The following is a 22636-nucleotide window of genomic DNA, read 5'->3' as shown; positions in this document are numbered from 1 at the left end:
AAAAACTATAAATTATGGTCACAGGATCAATGAGGTGAAACACAAGATTAAAACATGCTTTATATTCACAGAGCAATTTTTCACAAGAGTGTCAAACAAAAAGTTCTAGTCAATGTTTACACTAGAACTTGATGAAAAATTCCAGACATAAAACTTCTGGAACTTAGACTTGAGCTCACAGGACCTCCCATCTTTGTCTGATAAATTTAACAACTAAAACCTACTGGGGTTTTTTCCTTAACAAGAATTCATCTTTCAACAGTTGAGTTTTATTGTTGAGACTATTACGGTTTAGTAAAACACTTGCTATCTGGAACTGTCATTCTAGGTATGACACAGCCATAGATTTCTTTAAGTACCACTATCTTTTAATAGTTTTGGAGGAAAATAGTCTTGAAAGACATTATATTTCCTTGATTTTTTAAAAACAGAAACACTGAGTGTAATTCAATCTTTTCCTCAGTGTTAACATCAGTTACTATAATACAGTAATGTCCTCAGACCCCAGTGAAGCACTCTACATCCTAGACTTTCTTCTTTTGATAGTGCTTCAGAATTCACCTGAGCTGTCGGCTCTCATTTCTGACTACTGTGACTGCCATCAGCGTGGACACTTGTGATCATCTCTCCCTGATATTTAATTTGCTGATCAAGGCAGGGAAAAAATTCTCGATTCATTTTTGTATACACAAGAGTAGCCTAGTTTCTGCTACTGAAGATGCTTAGTAAATACATAAATGTTTGTTGAAACAATGCATGAATTAACATAGTAGGTTTAAAAAAATTTTTTTAAACAAGCTTGCTAAAACTGGGTGTGAAATAATAATAGAGGTTAACTAAGGCTTGAGGGGCTTGGTTAAATTACATAGCCTTGGGACATTTTCCATACACTTCTGACTTCTCATATTCTAGATAGAGTGCCAGAAGTTTGAGCTCCTGAGACTCACAAACAGATGAAAAATAATAGTGGTAGGTAGGTAAATAAAAACATATAAAATGAATTGCTTAAATTTTGGCTTGATTATATAAATTCAGTGTTATCAAATAATTCTTCTATTTCTAGGCACATGTGACCTACTCCAAACAGAAAACTGAGGAATGAACTGGCATTCCTACATTTTTTAGGGTATAGCTTGAGTAGGCACCTCATCACACCCACTAGCTATATGATTTGGGACAAATGATTTAACTTCTTCTAAATTTGTTTTCTAATTTGAAAATAGTAATGACAAAAACCTTTCTTGCAGGAATCTTCAAAGAATTAAATAATTCATTCTAACATACTTTACCATAGATCTGGCCCTCAGTAAGTATGTAGTTACTTTTATTGTCATATGTTGTCTGTTCCTGGATTTGGGACAGTAGAGCCAGCCCTGTGCGTGGCCTGGCAATGTGTCTGCAAAGACATTTTTCTCTCATGTTTGCAGCCTGCCAGATACTGCGCCGCCTCAGTCTTGGCTGTTCTGAACCAAATGTGGCACCTTTAACCGTCCTTCAGTATAGAAAATAGGCACATTTCCATCATACTAGCATTCTAAATGATGGGATTTTAAGGCGGGTAATGTTAACCACTAAAGAAAGGCAACTTTAAAGAAGGCAGTACTTCAAGTTCCCACAACTTATCATAAATGCACAATCTTTAGTGACTGGCACTAGAAATATAATACCTTGCCTATATTGATGCTGCTTCTTATAGAATTAAAATATTCACTGTTAAGAGCAAAAACGATAGGCTCAAATTTGTTTGCAACTAAAGTATTGCACGTAAGAGTGGATTTTCCTTGAGTAAATGCATTACTTTTACCTCAATTTAAATGAATAAATTCACAACATCCCAGTCTCTTTCTCAGTGTTATTTATCACAACAGAATATACTGACATGTTTCTTAAAATAGAGAAATACTGCAAAATAAATGGGTTATCTTATAAATTATTACACTCAGAAATCTATAAATAACACTCTAAAATATGGATGAGAATAGATGGTATTACTAAATCAAATACTCTCTAAAAATGTTATCATCTCTACTTCAGCTTAACAAGTATCTTTTGTTAATGTGTTTTATAGTTTTCCTAATCTAACTAGTTCCTTATTGAATTTGGCCACTTTGGGGCACCTGGGTGGCTCAGTGGTTGAGTGTCTGCCTTTGGCTCAGGTAGTGATCCTGGGGTCCTAGGATCAAGTCCTGCACTGGGCTCCCTGCAGGGAGCCTGCTTCTCCCTCTACCTATGTCTCTGCCTCTCTCTGTCTCTCATGAGCAAATAAAATCTTAAAAAACAAACAAACAAACAAGAATTTGGCCAATTTATTTTTCTTTTTAGTGAAGTTTACCTGCTACTTGATGACTATATTAGGTGACTCAGACTGTGCTTGCTAAGTTCCAAGACCATTACTATGAATCTAACAGCACAACATCTTAACCATCTGCACTGTTGATTTTTGAATCTTTTCTAAATAAGGCATCCATAATACACACAAGTATTATACTCAGGTCTCAAACTCCTTTAGAAATCATTAGGACTTTTCAGTGACACTTTTGCATTAAACTTTTAAGTTGATTAGAAGTGCATATAACACAAGATAATCTTGAATAGCACTTGTCTAAAATACTACATCTTCTAGAATACATAAATTGAACCTCCATACAAACCTTAAAGATGCTGACATCAGTATGAAGACAACTATTTTATTTAGGGTGTTAAAAACTTTATCTGAACCTGTGATTCTTTTTCTAGTTGCTCTTCAAGTCCTCACTAAGGTTACTACTTGGAAACTGATTCACTTTCAGTATCAATAAAATTATGGGCTGACCAAAATCAATTTTTAAAATAAATATAAGTAAAACATTGCAAAATTCATGCATAATTGTGGTACTTTTGGTTCTTTAGGGAGTAAAAGAGGAAATGTGCTTAGGGAAATCAAAGATGTCACATTAGGACAGGGAGCCCAAGAACTAAGGGTCCAATAGCAGTAACATGGCTATAAACCTGACTTGAATGAGACAGAACTTGCTAATAATTTCTGTGCTATGGAAATCCTGAAAAAGTGTCCTAGCAAACTGAATCATCACCCCCCGAATATATCCTTTTTATAACTGAAACTTTGATATACTAAATTTGTAAATATTTATGTATACTGAGACTCACTTAAACCATATTCAAAAGTAATTTGGTTTTTGTCCTTAAAGGTAGAAATTTTTTATCTTAGGAACTTTTTTTTTAAAAAAAAAAACATATTATTTATTCATTCATGAAAGACACAAGGTGAGAGGCAGAGACAGATGTAGGAAGAAGGAGAAGCAGGCTCCTTGCAGGGAGCCGGATGTGGAACTTGATCCCCAGACCTGGGATTATGCCCGGAGCCAAAGGCAGACAGACACTCAACCTCTGAGCCACCAGGTGTCCCCATCTTAGGAACTTTTAAAACTCAACTTCTATGCAATCAACACTTTGGCTCTTCTACTTGTATATCTCTAGAGCACTGTAGAGCTCTGTAGGGGAAAAAGTTATCTGACCATATTAATTACTTTAATATAGGAACATCTCTACTTTAAATGATTTTAGTAGATAATAGAGTCAAGGAACATTTAAAGAGATTAAATAGGTTTCCCTGTGCTTCTGTGCCTGGCCTTTTTTCATAGTTTTACTAATTCTTGCTAGGCCATTTTTAATCTGATTTCAGGTTTACTTATATGTTGACAACTCTTTATCATTAACCTCAGCCAACTGCTTTTTCCTGAACTTCAGGCCTGTGTGAACAATTAACTAGGGAACCTTATTAAGGGACTGAAAGAATTCATTCAGTCATTCATTTAACCCCGCACCCCAATATTTTGAGCATCTACTGTTTGCCAGAGGGTTTTTTTTCTTTTTTTTAACATTAAGGATATAGCAATGAACCTAACAGACAATAGTCTCTGCCCTTATTGACTTTACAATCTAGACAGATAAGTGAAACACTGAAATGAAATACATATAGGAAAAAATGAGACAACGAAGGGCTCGGAAGGAAATCTTGGAGAAGTTATTTAAAAAAAAAAAAAAAGACTGGCTTGGAAGATCTCACTGAGATGAATTTTTAGCAAAAACCTTGAGAGTGAGGAAGCGAGCATACAGAAACAGGTAGAAGAGTATTTCGGATGTCCTGCAGGCATCCCCCCCCCCCTTTTTTTTTGAGAGTGGTGGCAGGGCAGGGAAGCGCAGAGGGAGAGAAACAATTTAAGCAGGGTCCAGGGAGTTGGACTTGGGTCTCAATCTCATGACCCTGAGATCGTGACTGAGCCAAAATCACAATGCTTAACCAATTGAGCTACCCTGACACCCCCATAATGTAACTTTTTAAAACCAGGAATTCTTGAAGATATTTTGACTACCTTATAGCCAAAAAAAATACACTTTTATTTCAAGAAGTTTTATAGTTAAGCTGAATTTTGGTCAATTAACTCTCTTGAAAGACCTTGAAACTCAAATGTTTTTCTCTATGACTGGCAACCCCAGCCAGAGACTTTTACTAGTACAGGGAGAATAACTATTATCTATGTTTATCAGATTTTATTATGCACAGTAATCAACTGGAGATGTTAGGATACAGACTGACATTCAAGAAGGTCCATGATAGGTCCTGGATTCTAGTTTCTGTCAAGCTCTCAGGGTCTCAGTCCATAGTCTCTGTTGGTGGTCCATGGACCACACTTTTGAATAGTGAGACCTGAATCAGTAGTTCTCAGTCTTGATACCTAATGGAATCACCTGAGGAGCTATAAAAAACCATTTCTAGGGTGAAAGGTTACTGAGTCTGGGATCTAGTCTGGGTAATGAATTTCCAAAGCTCACAAGGTCAGGCTAACAAGCAGCTATATTTGAGAACCTATGACCTAAAATGTATTGGTCAGATTTATGCATAGGTTTTATTTCTCCTTGTTTCTATCACAGTAGATAACAGATCTAGGAATAACCAGTACTGCATAAGTTATGAGAGTAATATATGCCCCAACTCTCCAAATTCTTACTGAGAATACAAATCATTATCAATCAGGTTGTAATGTCAAGAATCTCAGTTTCATTTCTATACTCCTACCAAATAATTTAATAACATGTTTTTCATAGTATTTTAAAGTTAAATATTCATGGATTTATAATAAAATGACAATCTATTTTTAGATTAAGAGGTAGATATGTAAAAATGTGATTTTAAAGTATATGGAAGTGTCTATTTCTAATTACAGATTAAAATAAACTCAGATTAGTTAAATTTATAAAAAATAATCCCCAGACCTGGCACTTATCCCAGGAGAGATGCCCAGAAACAGAAAGGATTAGCAAAAGTTTACTTAGTATTTATACTCGAAGTAGGTACCAATGTGTTACAAACTGATTATCACTCTTCCTTCATAACGCCTTTCCTAATTCTTTTGCTAAACTGAGGTCTGTAAAAAGTAAGGATGCAATTCCATTCTAAGGATCCCTCCCTACCTCTTAAAATGCACATCCAAAATACCGAATGAAAATATTTTAAACTCAGGTATTAGCAGAAACTCCCTCATTACAGTAAAGAGTACTGGAGTACAAGTCAACTACCACATGCTACTAATGATGTAACTTAATCAAACTTTCTCAATAGACCTTCTCACATCTTAAAATAGGGTGTAGAGAGTCCAATAAGAATGTGCAAGCACAAACTAATGCCACATAGAAATATAAGATAGCACTACATATATCTAGGATAAGCCAAATAATACATAAATAGCGTGGCAGTGCAAATAAATGGAGCCCAGAAATGAATATTTTCAGCTTTAGCACTAGTCACATAACAAGCAAATCATGTATCTTAACTGCATTTTAAAAATAAAGATACCTCAAATAGCTTATCTTGAGAATCTCTAGATCAAAAGTCTATATCTAAAAATAACTGATTAAGGGGTCCTCTAAAGCAAGTAAGATTAATAGGAAAAAAAAAAACCTACCAAGAGTTTACTTGTAACATGACTGATTTAACAAGGCTCTTCAGACATTTTAAATTTGTCTTCTAGAAAAGTCTATTATTTGGCCATCCTTTAAAATAGCAAATTAAAAAAAAAGTGTAGAAGAAATGGAGAAAAGGGATCTTAATGCAAGAACACTACGTAGAATTAAAATAATGTAAACTTATTAGGATAATGAAGTATTAAACAGCTTTTTCTAAGGAAAACTTATTCAAAGTATGACATTTGGGATTTCATGATCTATCCCAAAGAATATACAGGCATTTTTTTTTTTTTATTAAATACAAGATATGTTTTCAAGCTCTGCAAATAACTCATAATTTCTTCAAAAATTATTCTAATACAGATGGTAGATGGAGATTATTTCATTTTAATTTATTGTTTAGTTTTAACACATATCCTGCCAATCACATGATACCTAGTGTGACCAAATACATGAGAAATCACTGTAAGAACCACAAAGTGCCTTGCAGCTTTTTGTCAGGATGCTAAGAAAATGTAACAACAGAGACACAGCTTGTCTCAATTATAAGGTCCAATCATTAATCTTCTTCAGAACTAGAATCATCCTCTTGATCAGAGAGTTCAGGGACAGGGAAGCGGAGAATGGCAGCTACTCCAGTCAACTGACTGAGCTGTTCTCCTGATACATGAAGACTAGAGAATATCCTAACCGTGCCTGCATTCTCTTTCACACTGTCCACCAGCTTCACATACCGGCTGCGGGTAGCGACATCCTGGTGCCTGAAAAGCTCATCGCTGATGAGCAATGTATCAATTGCCATAGCCTCATTGGCTTTCTCCACCTGCTTGAGTCCATAAAAAGCTCGGTCAGGTTCATGTTGTAACATTTTATAGAAGTCATCCAAGGCTTTTACTTCCCCAGCAGCTTTAGTGTCTGAAAGTCGGCTAGCTACAGAAGGGTCACAGAGGGCCTCTTTCAGGGAGTACTTGTGTCCAGAGGAGGCATGTACCTAGAATCATAATTATGAAAGTTAGACAAAAGAATCTCTGAGAGTACCCATTAATCAGCCTGCGATGACCTAGAGCCAAAAGCACAACTGAGGCTTTATATGTTTGAGGACTTAAGCAAAGTTTACTAGGTACATAAGGCCTTTTAACAACTCTCTTTTCATTTCATTGTCTCATTTACAATCAGACCGGTGAACCCCTTGTCCTCTTGTACTTTTCCCGGCTCTAAAACTTAAAGAGTAGTTTTATACAAATCCCTCTGCCCATTCTTAATTATCCTTGGAGAAGACTTTTTACCTGAAGGAACTTGGACCGGTTTTCCAGGAGCAGTTTGTTGTCGGTCTTCACTGCTTGTTGAAACATGTAGTCGCAGAACTGCTCCCTCACAAATCCTGGGCTGGCCACCAGGATGCACTTCACTACATCGAAGTTTATGTGGCGCTGGATAGCCTGGACCACCTGTTCATAGAATCGCTCCAGGGCCCGGTCATGCTGCGAACAGTTGCCTTTCCGTTTTCTAGGGATGTTCACCTCCACCTTGGCCCGAGTGAGGGTCATGCTGGGAGTGACTAAGCAGATATGGGCGAGGCCTTCCTGCATGACCACAGCCGCCACATCTGCACTCCAGGCCGGGTCACAGGCCTGCTCAATGCGCTCCAGAACCACACTGTCCCACTGTTTCTTGGCCAGGGTGAACTGGCGGTTGGGCTCCAGCTCGATGGTGTGGTAAGCCCCCATCTTGACATACTCATTTTCTTGGATGTTGGTCCCCTTAACCCGCAGCTGGCAGGCTTGAGAGTCAAAATCGATGGCCTCCACGCAGAGAGTGAGCGTAGTGCGCACCCGGTTGCTTCCTACGCTGCCCGTGGAGGACTCGGTCTGCACCTTGCGGATGGTGGAGGCACGCAAGCTGTCGCCCACCTGCACTAGATTGTAGGTGTGCCACATATCCTCAGGTTCCTCGGGGACGAGGGTCACCTGGCCCGCATTGTCTTTCTCAATGTCCTTCCTCACGAGCTTCATGACGCCGGCGGGGGGGGGGGAAGGGGGACGGTGTTCACAGGCAGAACGAGAGGACACGAGGGGGTCCCCAGTGGGAGACCGGCAGGGAGGGGAAAGCGGGTCTAGGCCGGGAAGGGGGCGGGGCCCGCGTTCCCGCAGGCACTAGCCCGGCGGGAAGGAAATACTCTAGTTCTGACTCAAGCGGCCGACGGGAACACTTACGGTGGCCCTTTTCCTAGTCTCCGCGCGCGCCGCGCGGGACCCCGCGAGAGACAGAGCAGCCGGCTTCTCCGAGGCTCCAGCCGCCAGCGCGGACCAGGCGGCAGCCGCCAGCAGAGCGCATGCGCAGCGCGCAGCCCGCCCCTCGGCGCACGTCTTACGTCCCCACGGGGTAGGCGGGGTCGCGGGGGGTCTCAGGCCCCCGGGGCGCAGGCGCAGGCGTAGTCGTCGCGAGGCGCGTCCGGAGTAAACCCGCCGGGGGAAGCGCTCGGAGGCGGCGGCGGCGGCGGCGGGTCTTTTATTTCAGTACTGAACCTGTTTGTGCAGACTCTGGGGACTATGTGTTGTTGTTGTTGTTGTTTTTCCCAGATGCGTGAAGTTGCCACTGTTTACCTTCTCTCCCCTTGGGCTAAATCCAGTTTCAAACCTTAACTAGAAGTAAAAGGAATCCTCAGAAGTGCACACTTGCCCTCGAAGTTCTCAAATGTGCTTTCGCCTTATCCGCACTCCAGCGCTGCACACCTGCTGGACTTGCTAGTTCCAGACCCGGTTTCTAAGAACGACCGGTCTCGACGGGTCTGGGCTCCGAGCAATCTGCCCAGCTGTTTGCCGCGCTTAGTCGCCGTGTCTGCACCGACCGACTTCCCCAGAGACAGAAGAAACCATCTGTGGAATTTACCCCTGCGTGGACCTCTCAGTTGCTTGCCCTGATGTCCTGGGAATCCCAGAAGCCAAAATTGGCAGTCTCCGCTTCACGCAGCTCAGGAGCCTGTGAAATACTTAGGTTGGGGGTTGGGTCGCAAAGCTTAGGCCTGACCCTCACTGCTAACGTCTAGCTGAGAGCTGAGGGTACTGGACGGAAGTGGGGAACATCTGATTTACTAGGACCAACAGGATTTAAAGAAAATCTGTAAATCACTTGGCGTTTTATGGTGGCGAGAGGTTGAAAAGTGAGGATTGCCTCTTAACAAGATCACTGAATAGAAAAAACCCCCTTCTTCCACTTCCAAGAAAACCCAGTAACTTTTGAGTAAGGAACTGATTGCACTAAAGCGTAAAGATGGGTTGCCTCTCCAAAGGACATTTACTAATAACTAGGAAAGAGAAATACTTTGAGTTGCTCCTTGATCACTTTTTTTAAAGTAGAATTTACCTCTCTGCAAAGCCTGACAAAGATTAAAAACCACAGAATCAGAATGGCAGGCATACAGTAGGATCTTAATAAGGGTTAAGTTTTTATTGAAGAGCTATCATTTATTGAATATTCACCAGGTACTTTCCTATACTCTCCTAATCCTCTTCTGTAAATATTTGTTATCCTCATTTTGTGGATTAGAAAATGAATTATGGGGAAATAAATGGATTCAAGATCACATAACCGACTTTTAAATTCAGACCTGCTTATTAACTCCACACCCTCTCCTCTATCCAGTGCTGCAAACTATATTATGGATGCTCAAAATCGTCTCTGCAATCACAAATTATGTGCTGTCATTCACTGCCACTTCTTGTCACTTTTACTAGTTAAAGACACACAGCTTAGGAACTAACAGGATCTGAAAGGCACAGTCCCTTTCTTGCTTTCATTACTTTTAAAAAAAATCTTTATATTCCTCCATTCAACATAGTTTTCCTTCCGTCCAGTCTAGGTCACCATTACAATCCTTGAGAAAAATCCAGTATTCTACTTTAGAAAACTATGCACATATTTCTACACTTTAAAACCTGTGGGAAACCCCCATTAACTGTTAATTCTGTGGTTCTTTTTAAAAGTTTATTTAAATCATAGGGTAAACTACGTTGATCTGTCTTTTTTTTTTTAAGACTTTATTTATTCATGGCAGAGAGAGAGAGAGAGAGAGAGAGAGAGGCAGAGAGAGAGAAGCAGGCTTCATGCAGGGAGCGTGATGTGGCACTTGATCCTGGGTTTCCAGGATCACGCCCTGGGCCTACGGCAGGCGCTAAACTGCTGAGCCACCCAGGGATCCCCCCCCAAGCTGTCTTTTTAAACATAAATGGGCTTCAGTGATTGAACATACTACAAAATTTTTTATAGAATTACTATTTGATCTGAAATGGCACTATTTTTTAGTAATTGTAGCTTACTGTTGAACAATCAGATGTTTTCCCCCAGATTTTGTGTGGTAACTTACTGTTTCCAGACTAATTACATTTTTATTTGGAGTTATTTGGAGTTCTCATTCCTACTAATTAAAATTCGATTCTCTAGCATTCAAGGCCTCCATGATTTTGCCTTACAAACTTTATTTTCCACTTGAGCCCTCCAGCATCCTATATTCCACAGGAGTAATCTTTGTTCCCCGTATATCCTGGGAACTGTCTACTTGTTGCCCTTAACTCTGCCATTCTCTCTACTTAAAATGTCACTGCCTCTCACTCTTGTCTCCATAAATCCTACTTCTTTTTAAGCACTAGCTTAAATGTTGTCTCACATTTGAAATCATGCATTATATTAATTGGAATATTAGTTTTTTCTTTTGTATTCAGCTCTTGGTGGATTCACCCTCATTCTTCCACTGAATCTTGAAAAGTCCCTTGCACATAGTAGGCACTTACATATCAACGATAAGCTTAGTGAATCAGGTGTAAAGTGTGGCAGCTATATGAACATCATCACAGAGTTCTTAAGTCATGATTTTGTAATCAGCTATGGTTCACTTAATAATGGTATGTAAGAAGTAATCCTATTTTAAAACTGCTGTAGTTATAGCACTTATGTAATAGCAGTATGCAGCATTTTCATTCTTTACCAAAATACACAAAATCATGAGGGGAAAAAAACATGATTTAGCTGTTACTTTAAATTATAATTTTATATTTACTTACTGGCTCTCTGAAAATAGAATTTATATCAGTAGCTTTATATTTTTCTATTTTATTTATATTAATCTCTCTAGAATTAAGAATATATATTTGATATAATTTCAGTGTCTCAAAAAGAGAACTGGGCTAGAAGTCAAACATCCTGGATTGTAATTCTTACCCTGTCAATTGTTTTTACTCTAACTTTTGGCAGCCCTTAGTCTCTTAGAAATGCTGTTCCTTTTACTTAAGAATAGAGGGTATTGAATTCAATAATTAAAACTGTCTCAAGATTATGCTGTAAAAATATTTAAAAAAAAGTATAACACTACTCATAATATGAGCCTATCACATTTACTTTCAATTTTTCATAGTACCTTTTGAATTTGATTGTTCCTTAGGCCCACTGCAGTGGTAAAAGATCAATACCAAGTTTAATAATTGCACACCAAGAGTCAGCAGTCATGAGTCTTGATCTTTCTAGCTAGATTATAGTAACTTTAGATAAGCCCCCTAACATCTACAAACCTGAACTTTTCATTCTATGTTGTAAATTAGATTATTTTCCCTTCCACTCTCATTTGATAACCCTTATAAGGTTCTAATGAGATTATGATACTTTGTAAACTGTAGAGTTCTATAAACATGTGAGATACTGTGGTGTATCTCTAAGAATGCCTGACCTGAAGCTAGAAATCTGGATCAGACAAAGCAAGGGGAAAGGACTCACTTTAACATGATCATAATTATTCGGCCTTAGAAAAATAACTGATTCAATAAAGTTGACTGATGGATAATCTGTTTGGTACTATTATTTATACTGGCATCTCTCCTCCGGGGAAACCTTAGGTCAGCCCTAGTGCATGAATTCATGTACCTCATTGGTGAACTGGAATACAATTCTTCCTATTATAATGGTATGTTAGAAATGATTTGTATGACAGCAGTAGGGGTACAGGCTCCTGAAAAATGGAAATCTTGTTTGAATACCCTGGCTTAGCACACAGTAGGGGATGTATAAATATTCTTGCTCTAGTATTTTTTTTTGCAAGAGTTGAATTTCTTGCAACACATACTAATATTTTTTCCCTCTGCTTAGAGCATGTTGGAAGCTCCTCCCATCATTTCTTCTTTGCTTGTCTGTTGTCTTTTTCAGACTGTGAGCCTCTTAAGGCCAGAGACTACATTTTATTTGTCTGCATTCCTGAAACCCAGTACAGCAACTGTTGGATATATAAGCATAGTTATTATATGAAAGAATGTGTAATTGTTAGTTCTCCTTTAATGCAAAGTTTTTAACTTGTCTATCACAGGCATCTTAAAATTAGGAAAACACTGTTTTATAATATTACTGAAATTTTAAAGAGCAGATTACTTTTACAGTGAGTTTCTAAAAACCTATTTCAACTTTTGAGATACCCATGCTTGGATGAGAAAAATAATTATTTTAAACACATCTTACTAGGGAAAGGTCTTAAAATGTTGTAAATAATGTATAATGACAGTTTTATTATGCCTGTTTAGAAAATGAACTTTACAAAATAAGCCAGAGCTGTGATTATGAATATCTAATACAGATGCAATCATTTATGTAAAGAGAATGTGCTAACCTCACATTGTACAAAGATGCCCATGTGACCTCCACAAGTAAAGCTAAGTGGACAACTGGAAGAAGTATGCAGCTAATTCAGGGAAAAGGGGAGAAGGGAAAAGGGAAAGTTGTTGTTTTTGTTTTGAAGGAACTTGTACTGTTACTATCTAAGGTTCCTGTGATTAAAAATACTTACTTGCAATTGTCGCAAAACAATAAAAAGCCTCCTATCAAATAAACAAAATCTTATCAACAAAAGTGTCAGGGAGGGAGACAGAACATGAGAGACTCCTAACTCTGGGAAATGAACTAGGGGTGGTGGAAGGGGAGGTGGGCGGGGGTGGGGGTGACTGGGTGACGGGCACTGAGGGGGGCACTTGATGAGATGAGCACTGGGTGTTATTCTATATGTTGGCAAATTAACTCCAATAAAAATAAATTTATAAAAAAAATTAATTAATTAAAATAAATTGAAAGAAAACAATGAAAGGTGCTTCTTGATTAGAAGACCTTTTCATTCCCTGCAATAAATAAGGATATAAATACAATGATTAAGCTATGCAGGTTAGCTGTTTTGATAGCAAATGAGGGAAAACTAAACGCTTCCTGTTTTTTAGAATCTTTCAATATGGAATTCACAAACCCAAAATCATGGAGCTGGAAGGGCTTTTGTAGATTTCTTTTACCCCTTTGAATCATGTCAAGATTCAGGCAGCATGATCTGGCAATGAAGGATAGAATTGTGCAATTAGCCAAGAGTAGCCTATCATCATAATGAATAAAAATGGAAAAGAACGGATATTTTAGAAGTTAAGTAAGTTACTGCTAACGTAAATGATGTTTAAGGAAATGAAAAAAAAGTGTGCATGCATTGGGTGTGTTTCTGTTTGTGTGTATCCCTATACAGGATTATTTTACCAATAATATTACAATAAAATGTATAATTTTAAGGACTGATTAATACCCATGTGTTTTCGAATTTTAGTATAAGGCAAAGTAAAGTTATAGCTAACAAAATAATTTTGAAAGTATATTGTAATTTTTAATTCATATTAAGACTATAGGATTTATAATAAAATATGCAGTCCATTTATTGTAACCATTGGACATTCTAATGTGATCTAGGTATCCTACTCAAATTTAAGAATTTGTATTTATTTCAGCAGATCTCATATAATTTATATAAAAAGCATATGTTGTCACTTTTAATATGAGTTATTATTTTTATCTGAGTTATTTGAATTATAGTGATTTTATTTTATTTTTTATTTATTTTTTTAATTATAGTGATTTTAAAAATTAGCTTTCTCATTTGTTTTTTATAGAAATCTATTCAGATAAAACAATATTAATGTTTTTGCACATCAAGTGAATTCTTAGTACCAACCAGTGCTATATTTAATTTCCTTTTAAGACTTAATTGACTTTTGGGGTGCCTGGATGGCTCAGTGGTTGAGCATCTGCCTTTGGCTCAGGTCATGATTCTAGGGTCATGGGATCAAGTCCCGCATCATGCTCCCCACGGGGAGCCTGCTTCTCCCTCTGCCTATGTCTCTGCCTCTCTCTGTGTTTCTCGTGAATAAATAAAATCTTAAAAAAAAATATTTAGTTGACTTTTTCATTTTCCTCTTAAATTGTTTCCTTTTAAATTGAAGACTTTAGGTAAAAACTAGGTCCGTTTATATCTGTATAGCTCTAGCACTAATCACCATTTACGACATAAATTTAGGGTTTGCCAAAACTAGTCATTGATCCTGTGCAACTGGAACATTTTGATTACTTTATTGTCACATTTCTTCTGAGGCAGAGTATTCAGAGTATCTCATTCTTGGGATCTAGTGAGGCTGCTGATGACAGAGGAGCAATTATCCCCTGCATGAAACAGAAAAAAAACCAAGGAGAGGGACAATGTTCATTCATATCGTTATATCCAAAAAAGTGTCATTTGTATCTAGAAGTATGTTTGAAATTTTATGATGCAGGTTTTTAAAATACAAAGAAATATGATAGAAAATTACCAGGTAGATTTATAGTATGCTATGTTTGTAACTTTCAGATACACATTTTCCCACTTTTCAATATCTCTGAAACTAGGAGGTATCTAACAATCTAACATTATAGATTGTTATAATTGGATTCGCAGCACTTTTTTTCCTTAGGAGTGAATAAAATAATGATGCATTATTCAATTGATGGTGTCTTTCATTCAATTAGATATGCATATGCATATCTAATATATATATATATTTATATTTTCTAGGTGAGGATACAGTTAGAAGAGACAATCTGATTGATTTCTTAAGTATTTTATGAGTTTGTCTATATCTTTTGGGATTCATTAAATAACAAATTTTCAAGTGACTATTATTCTTAGATGCTAAGGATAATAAACTCTACCCTCACAGAGCATATAGCAAGCTGGAAAGACAGAAGTTAGATATTTAATTACCGTATCATGTGGTATAAAAGCAAAGATGGTAGGGGCTTACATGTTTCTGGGGGAGGAGGACCAATTTATCCCAGTGGGTTTCTTGGAAATGATGCTCTTGTGGGGACTTGAGGGTAAGCAAGAAGTGTGAGTAACTGCTTATACAAAGGCCTGGAGACTTCAGCAGAGCTGGTACAACAGAAGAGCTAAAAGAAACTCAGTGATCTTGACAGGAATATATTCAGCTCATTTACATCTCTTGATACTCTTCTGTACTTGCTTTGAGAATGAATACAATTCTCCAGTCACAGACCACTCTGTATAGGCAATGTATTCTGATTTTAGTATTGTGGCAACAATTCCAAATATCTTTCATCTCAATTTTTAAAAATGAATTCAAATACACTATTTTGTGTTTCATACAACAGAATGATTGTGTAAGTAAATAAAAGCATTTTGATCCCTAATTTTCTGGATATGTTTTAAACATGAGCTACTTTATAAGCTATTTTAAGTGGCATATGAAATTTAAGGAAGTTCTAAATCTAATAGGAAGTTTGTTGGGTTGGAGGTGGAAGAGAATGGGCAGAGGAGCATCCATTTAAGGAAGTAAACTCAATAGTTATAAGCTGTGGCACAAGAGTTTACACATCAAAACAGCATCACAACAGCAGGGAAGAAAAACAGGCACTAGTTAAACATACATATTTCATTGCTACTCTCAGTGCCTATTTATTAAACAAACATCCTATAAATTTACTGCTACCTTTACAAATATCATAATGACTAAAGAGTTTCACCATCTTCAGTAATTCTGACAGTCCATTGTATGCCCCTGGAAGTCATTTTTTTGTCATTGGTAAGTGTCTGATTTCCATATTCAGCCATCACCTCACTGGACTTCATTTTGTTTTGTGGTGTTTTTGGGTGCTGGGATCATGACCTGAGCCAAAGGCAGATGGTTAACCTACTGAGCCACACAGGTGCTCCTAGACTTCATTTTGAATAGGAAATCCTAACTGAAAAAAGTCACAAAGGAAAACACCTTGCTTTTAGGCTAACTAAAATGTTTCTAGGGAAGAGAGACATATAATTCAATTCTGTATATTCTAATATCCAGAGAAACAGTCTTATTTTGAGTTATGATTAATGTAGGGTGGGACATCATCTAATTTCATTATATACCAAAAAGTCATGAAAATATCAGACACATCATTAATTAGGTCCTTATCAAAGTCTTTTAGACAATTATATGTGGCTCTAACATTCAGAGAGTTGAGCAAGAAATGGACTAGCATTTTGATAGACTATATGGCATATTATTTCACAGAATGATATTTGAGATCAGAGATCTAAGCTGAGCACAGGCTTTGCCATTTACTAGTCATCACACTTTAGACAAATTAATCTCTTATCATTTTGGTTTCTTCACCTCTAATATATGGATAACCATTCTAAATTGTCATTTTTTTTAGATTAAAGTGAAATAATGCATGCAAAGTTTTGGCACAAGATCTCACACATAATATGTTCCCAATAAATATGTGCCTTTCAGCATTACGTTGTGTTATTTTTTTTTCTGTTATTGTATGTCTTAACCCTATTTCCCAGGAGGTTTAATTCTGCCATTTGGACTTGGCCAATGAGAGGGCTGGGCAAGACATTAGAGGGTGGGAAGAAAAGAAGGGGTATTTATTTCTCCCACTTCCTCCTGTCTGGGTTTCAATTTTGGCTCTAGCTGCATTCATCTTCCTATGTCCCAGCTCCTATCCAATAGCCCCTCTCCCATAGCTAGAGTTCCCAGTCAACCTGACATTGCTACCTCCTCAGGCCTAAGAGTGGTAATGGCTTCTCTTCCTACTGTTGATTCAGATGTTTCTTCTCACTATTGTTTGTCCTTAGGTGCGCCACCATCTTTTGTCAGTTCTTCAAACACCTCTGTAAACAGTCTCTTTACTAAACTTTCTTCAGTTAAATCCTTTGTGTCACTAGTTTTTTTTTTTTTTCTGGGACTTTGACATACATAAAATAATCTTTGTTGACCAATCATTTAAAAGTATTGTTAAAAGTGAATACAAGACAATTCTTAATCCAGTGGGAAGCTTATTGAGAGGGTGGTGAGTTGTTGTGATACAAACCCAGCTTTGAAGGTCAGAGAGATGGTAGGGGGTGGTGGAAAGGAAGGGTGGAGTTCTTTTCTAGATATATAAAACAAGAGTATATTCACAGAAGCAAAATGAGCATGAGGATTATGTAGAAAGTAAAGAAATGTGACCGGATATCATGGGGGAGTTTTCATTTCAGGGTTTTGGTAGGCAGAATAATGGTCTTCCAAAGATGTTCATGTCCTGATCCCTAGAACCTGTGAATATGTTACCTTATATGGCAAAAGGGACTTGGCACATGTGGTTAAATTAAGGATCTATGAGGAGATTATCCTGTATTATCCAAGTAGGTCCAATGTAATTAGAAGGATCCTATTAGAAAGAGGCAATAGGGTCAGAGTCAGAGAAGGAAATGGATGACGAAGCAGAGTTAGAGGGGAAGATTTGAAGATGCTATTCTGCTTGCTTTGAAAATGGATGGAGCCACAAGCTAAGGAATGCAGGTGGCCTCTAGAGGCTGGAAAAGGCAAGGAAATGGATCCTCCCCATAGCCTTCAGAAGACACACAGCTCTGTCCACACCTTGATTTTAGCCCAGTGATACTTCTAACTTACAAAATTGTAACATAATATACTTGTCTTGTTTAAGCCAATAAATCTGCAATTTGATACAACAGAAATAGGAAACTGACATAGGTGAAGGAGGAGAAAGAGAGTGCTGGACTAGGGCAAACCCAGAGCCCTCAATAGAGAATTCTGGCTTTCATCTGAAGACACTGTTTTTGTTTGTTTTACTAAAAAGACTGGTATATAATGAAAATTAGTTATTAAGAAGATAGATTAGGGGTTGGGTTAAGACTGGCAAGAAGAAGAGCTCTCTACGGTAAAGAGTGAGTATGGTGATAAGACCACAAGCTAGGTGTGGATTCTATGAATTGAGAAGTTTCCAGGATATCTGACAGTATGATGACTGAATTGAAAACCAACAAAGTAGAGGAAGAAGTCAAATTTCAAATCCTTATGTTGTGAAAGGGGCAGAAAAATAGCGCATATGAGGAACTTATCGGTTGTGACACAGTAAATTCTAAATTTCAGTATGACTGAATAACACACACACATCATACAAAAGGGAATTAAATGTTATAATTTAGAAATATCTATGCATTATTTTTAAGCCCCCTTTTGCATTTAGCAAGACATATTATCCCAACAATTGCAGAAAACTCACAGTATGCAAGTGTGACTTTTATGGGTATATAAAGTAGTTAAACCTAAAAATATATATAATTGTAACTCTTAACCTCTATTTTTTTGAGTTTCATTCTTGTCTATTTAGAGGATATGCAAACTGCATTTGATCCTTTCTGTACTAGTGACTGCTTATTTGCTAAAATGAAAAAAGGTACAACTTGAATAGTTGTAAAACTTCAGATTTTGTACAACAACAACAAAATACAAACAACTTTCAAAACGTTTGAACTGAAGAGGCATCCATTATAGGTCAAATAAGTGTAAAGGGCAGTGACAGTTGCTGGTAAGTTAAACCATCTGCTGGCTGTAAAGCTGTTCAGAAATTACTACTGTTTGGATTACTGGACACTTCCTAAGTAGTGGAAAATGTCTGGATGAAAAGTCAATAGCTCATAATTAACTCTCTTAATACTGTGAAAAAATGTTTTGCTTGCTAATAATTCATTTCTCAGTAATCTTCGTAAGAGGTAACTATGTTTGGGCATCTAAATCAGAGTAAACTGCCTGGATCACCTGTTTTAAACGCCAAAATGCTAAATTAACTAGTACCAATAAGCATGCCAGGAGTAAGGACTCTGAACATTGGAATATTGATGATATGCTACACCCAGCCATTAACCTAACCATAAGTCGGGTCACTTTCTTTTGCACAAAGCTTCACCAATCTGCCTTTTTCTTTCACCATTTCAAAATATGACCATGGGTTAATTATCTGGAAAATCTTGAAAATGCTATGATTCAACCTTTTCCTAAACTGGATATAACTTTGCATTTCCAGTGTGTATTTTTAAGTAATTTTTATCCACAAGTAACAATACTGTATTTTGCATCTAAAAAAATAGTATGCTCTGTGACTACCCCTTTCTCATTTTCAAAATGTCCCTCCTCCTTATATAGAAACATCATTTCAGGGGATCCCTGGGTGGCGCAGCGGTTTGGCGCCTGCCTTTGGCCCAGGGCGCGATCCTGGAGACCCGGGATCGAATCCCGCATCGGGCTCCCGGTGCATGGAGCCTGCTTCTCCCTCTGCCTGTGTCTCTGCCTCTCTCTCTCTCTCTCTCTCTGGGACTATCATAAATAGATTTAAAAAAAAAAAAAAAAGAGAAACATCATCTCAAGACAAGAAGCAATTTTGCCTTGCATTCCTTTCTCTCCTCGTTCTACAGCAGAAAAGATCTTTGAATACTTGACAGCAAGAAAATGCAATAATGTCCACTGTTGAGTAATCTGAAGGTAGGACCTTGGCATATAAAACCGGGCCCTCTAGTTACCTCCCTCAAAAAAAAAAAAAAAAAAAAAACCCGGGGAAATGTCTTTCAACAAAGTCCTAAAATACAATGTACACTGTAAAAACAACTTTAATTGTAAAAGCATTTGTACTTTGTAAAGTTTCCAGCGCCGTCTCCCTCCTACCATTGCGGGGGAAGGTTTTGTAACACATCAAAACTCGTAACCAAAAAAACCCGCAGAAACGCGGTTCCGCGCTCAGAGCTGCCGGGACTACCCGGAGCGTCCCGAACTGAACCAGCGCTCGGTCCACCTCCGGGGCCGGGGCTCTCGGCGTCTCCCTACCCTCGAGCAGCCCCCCGCCCCCGCACCTAGATGCTCGGAGAAACGCAGGGTCGCTCACCGGTGAGGAGCCAGCAGCAGGCGACAGCGACCCCCGGGCCGGCGCGGCGTCGGGGGGCCATGGCCGGGGAGCCGCGGAGCCGGGCAGCCGGGGGCGCGGGCTCGGGGGCAGGACGCGGCAGGACCGCGCTCGGGGGCCGCGCGCTCCGGGCCCCTCTGCCGCGGGAGGTCTCCGTCTCGGCCCCGGGCAGTCACGGCGTCCAGCGGCCCGAGAGCGAATTTCCTGTGTTTTCGACCAATGCCTCTAGGTTCTGTCCACGCTTTTCATATCCCAGACTTACTGCCCCATCGCCCGCCCCTTCCCGCGCTCGGTCTCTGAAATCCCACTGGCAGCCTCCCAGGCTCTGTCCGAGACATGGACAAATAAAGCCAGCTCCGCGGGCTCGTGTTTAGGCTAAAGTCCACGGGCTGGGCTGCCAGGCGGACCTTAAAGGGACATCTGCCTTTCATTGAGAGGGTGATCCCGCTCTGCGTGTCGGCTTCCTAAGGTGGGAGGAACGCGGGCCAGGGCTCGACCTTCTGGAGGCTGTCGCCGGCCCAGTGGCCCCGCCTTCACCCTACTTGCTTATCCGTGGGTCTGGGCTGGGAGGGCACTTAGTGCCGGGGCCCTGGCCCTTAAGGGCAGGCTGAGTCCGATTGCGCAGAAGAAATTAAGATGGTCTCTGAAAGTGAACACATCTGGTATTCCCACCTCCCTCTCCTGCAGACACTTGAACTTCGCTGTGCCGTTGTTGTCTGGCACCGTGTGTGTGTGTGTGCGTGTGTGCGTGTGTGCGTGTGTGTGTGTGTGTGTGTGTGTGTGTAGACGGGCATCCACTCTGACAGGCCCCTACAGATTTTGCTTTCGCTTATGGAGCCTTTGCTTCCTTTAAGGTGTTTTGTGGTTTAACGGTGGTTGCAGCTAAACTTTTCTTTGGGAAGACTGTGAGAGAAAAGGAGAAAGAAACAAGAATGGGAAGAAAGAAAAAGAGGGAGAAAGATAAGTGCAAGAGGGAAGAGAGGTTAAGGAAGGTTGGAAGCCAGTCTCCTTAGAATTGGTATGTGTGTGGGCTATTTTGTTTAAGTTGAATTAGGATGTTTGTACGCTGGGAATTGAATCTAATAAAGAACTCAGGACATTGTTTTATTTCTTCTTGTTACAGACTTTTATAAGAATGCATTAAATCATGTTCATGTTACTCCTTCCTCCCCCACTCCCACTCTCTAAGGAACTAAGATTTGAGAAGTTAAGTTGATGGGTCAAGATTCTGGAGATGGTTAGTTACCCCATCCTGGGAGACCCAGGCCAGAAAAGGCGTTTAAGAATTTGCACTGCTTCTGTTTCTTTTTGGGTGAGGCATAACAACCTTTCTGAGTCAAGAACCACATTCACATGTTAGCTTCATTTTTTGTTTGTTTGTTTGTTTGTTTGTTTAAAGCAGCTGTGTCTTAATGATTTTGAGAATTTCAAAGAAAGGGAAGAAGTGGATGAGTGGATTTGTGTTTATGGGTGGTGGGGGGAATTGAATCTATTCAATTCAGTTCAATTCAAAGCAACAACTAATTATCTCTATCTAGCAGGACTAGGGCTAGGCAGGACAAGACTGCCACCCAAAGGAGGACTCTGCCTGGAACACAATACAGGTGACATAGTATAGGTAACCCAGGAGAAGGGAAGGAAGAAGCCGATGGGGATGATTGAATAGATTGCTACTAAACAGATGATTGCAAGGCCTAAAAGCTGAAAAAGACAAAAGCTAAAGAAATGTAATGAAGATCAAAAATAGGATGGGCAGCTCTGGGAGGTTGAAGAAAGACCATCAAATCTCAGTAACAATGACCCGTTGGCTAAGGAATTCCTCTTCTAATTTATGTATATGAAATGATTACCTAATAAATATATTGAAAACACTGTTATTCCCTATTTCTAGCTTTCATATTTTCATTTCTTAGTCGTACTTTAAAAATTGCACAAATAAATCTCTAGAAAAATCTCATATTGGATCACAGTTCAAACCCATCAGACATGATTTAGGCTCCTTTGCCTGCATTCAGTGATTTCATATCCCAATTTGGCTTTGCATCCCATCTTCATTAACCTGTATCATCGTCCTGCCTCCTGCTATTCCTTTTCCTGGGAAAGATCTGACAGGTAATCTGTACATCTCATCTCCCTGTCTATAGTCTCAGTTATATCTTATGCATCTTGGTATGGCCCATGGGCCTTTGCACAATAGTCAAATACTGATTAACTGATTAATGCTTACTCTTTTAAAAATCATGATACTTTTCTTAAAGTATCTCTTCAAATTGCTCAGTGTAATACAATACTCTATTATATGTATGTGTACATATATATGTATACATATATATTATGAAATATATATATGCAAACATATGTATATATATATGTATGTGTATATACCTATATACATATGCTATATGTGGCTCTAGAAAATTATAATATTACTGAATTATAAATGAAATAAGGAATTGTAAAATTATATCTTATTGAAATAAAGTAGGGTTAAAACATACTTATAATATGACCAAGGTTATAATTACTGAAAACTTTAGTTTTCTTTTTGAGGATTAATAAATAAATATTTTGAATTTAAAGTTTTAAAAATCTTCTCTAGGATTTGCAAACTAATAGT

General features: G+C 38.6%; 2 protein-coding genes across 2 annotated transcripts in view; both read right to left on the bottom strand.

The window, feature by feature from the left end:
* Nucleotides 1-20569, bottom strand: part of ITGA1 (integrin subunit alpha 1) — a 167224-nt gene extending 146655 nt beyond the window's left edge. The window contains exon 1 of the mRNA XM_055324892.1: nt 20002-20569. Coding sequence (XP_055180867.1) covers nt 20002-20062 — 61 coding nt within the window. The 5' untranslated portion in view covers nt 20063-20569. The remainder of the gene's footprint in view (nt 1-20001) is intronic.
* PELO (pelota mRNA surveillance and ribosome rescue factor) lies at nt 6336-9974 on the bottom strand. Its single transcript, XM_055324893.1, has 2 exons — nt 7251-9974; nt 6336-6955 (listed from the first exon to the last, which is right to left on the bottom strand). The coding sequence occupies exons 1-2, from the start codon at nt 7974-7976 to the stop codon at nt 6524-6526; spliced, it is 1158 nt and encodes a 385-aa protein (XP_055180868.1). The 5' UTR covers nt 7977-9974; the 3' UTR covers nt 6336-6523.
* Nucleotides 20570-22636: the final 2067 nt, after the last annotated feature.

This window comes from Nyctereutes procyonoides, unplaced genomic scaffold (assembly GCF_905146905.1).
Source record: "Nyctereutes procyonoides isolate TBG_1078 unplaced genomic scaffold, NYPRO_anot_genome, whole genome shotgun sequence".
Classification (NCBI taxonomy): Eukaryota; Metazoa; Chordata; class Mammalia; order Carnivora; family Canidae; genus Nyctereutes; species Nyctereutes procyonoides.
The sequence above is the reverse complement of the archived record's forward strand: the minus strand, read 5'-3'. Positions and strand labels throughout refer to the sequence as shown.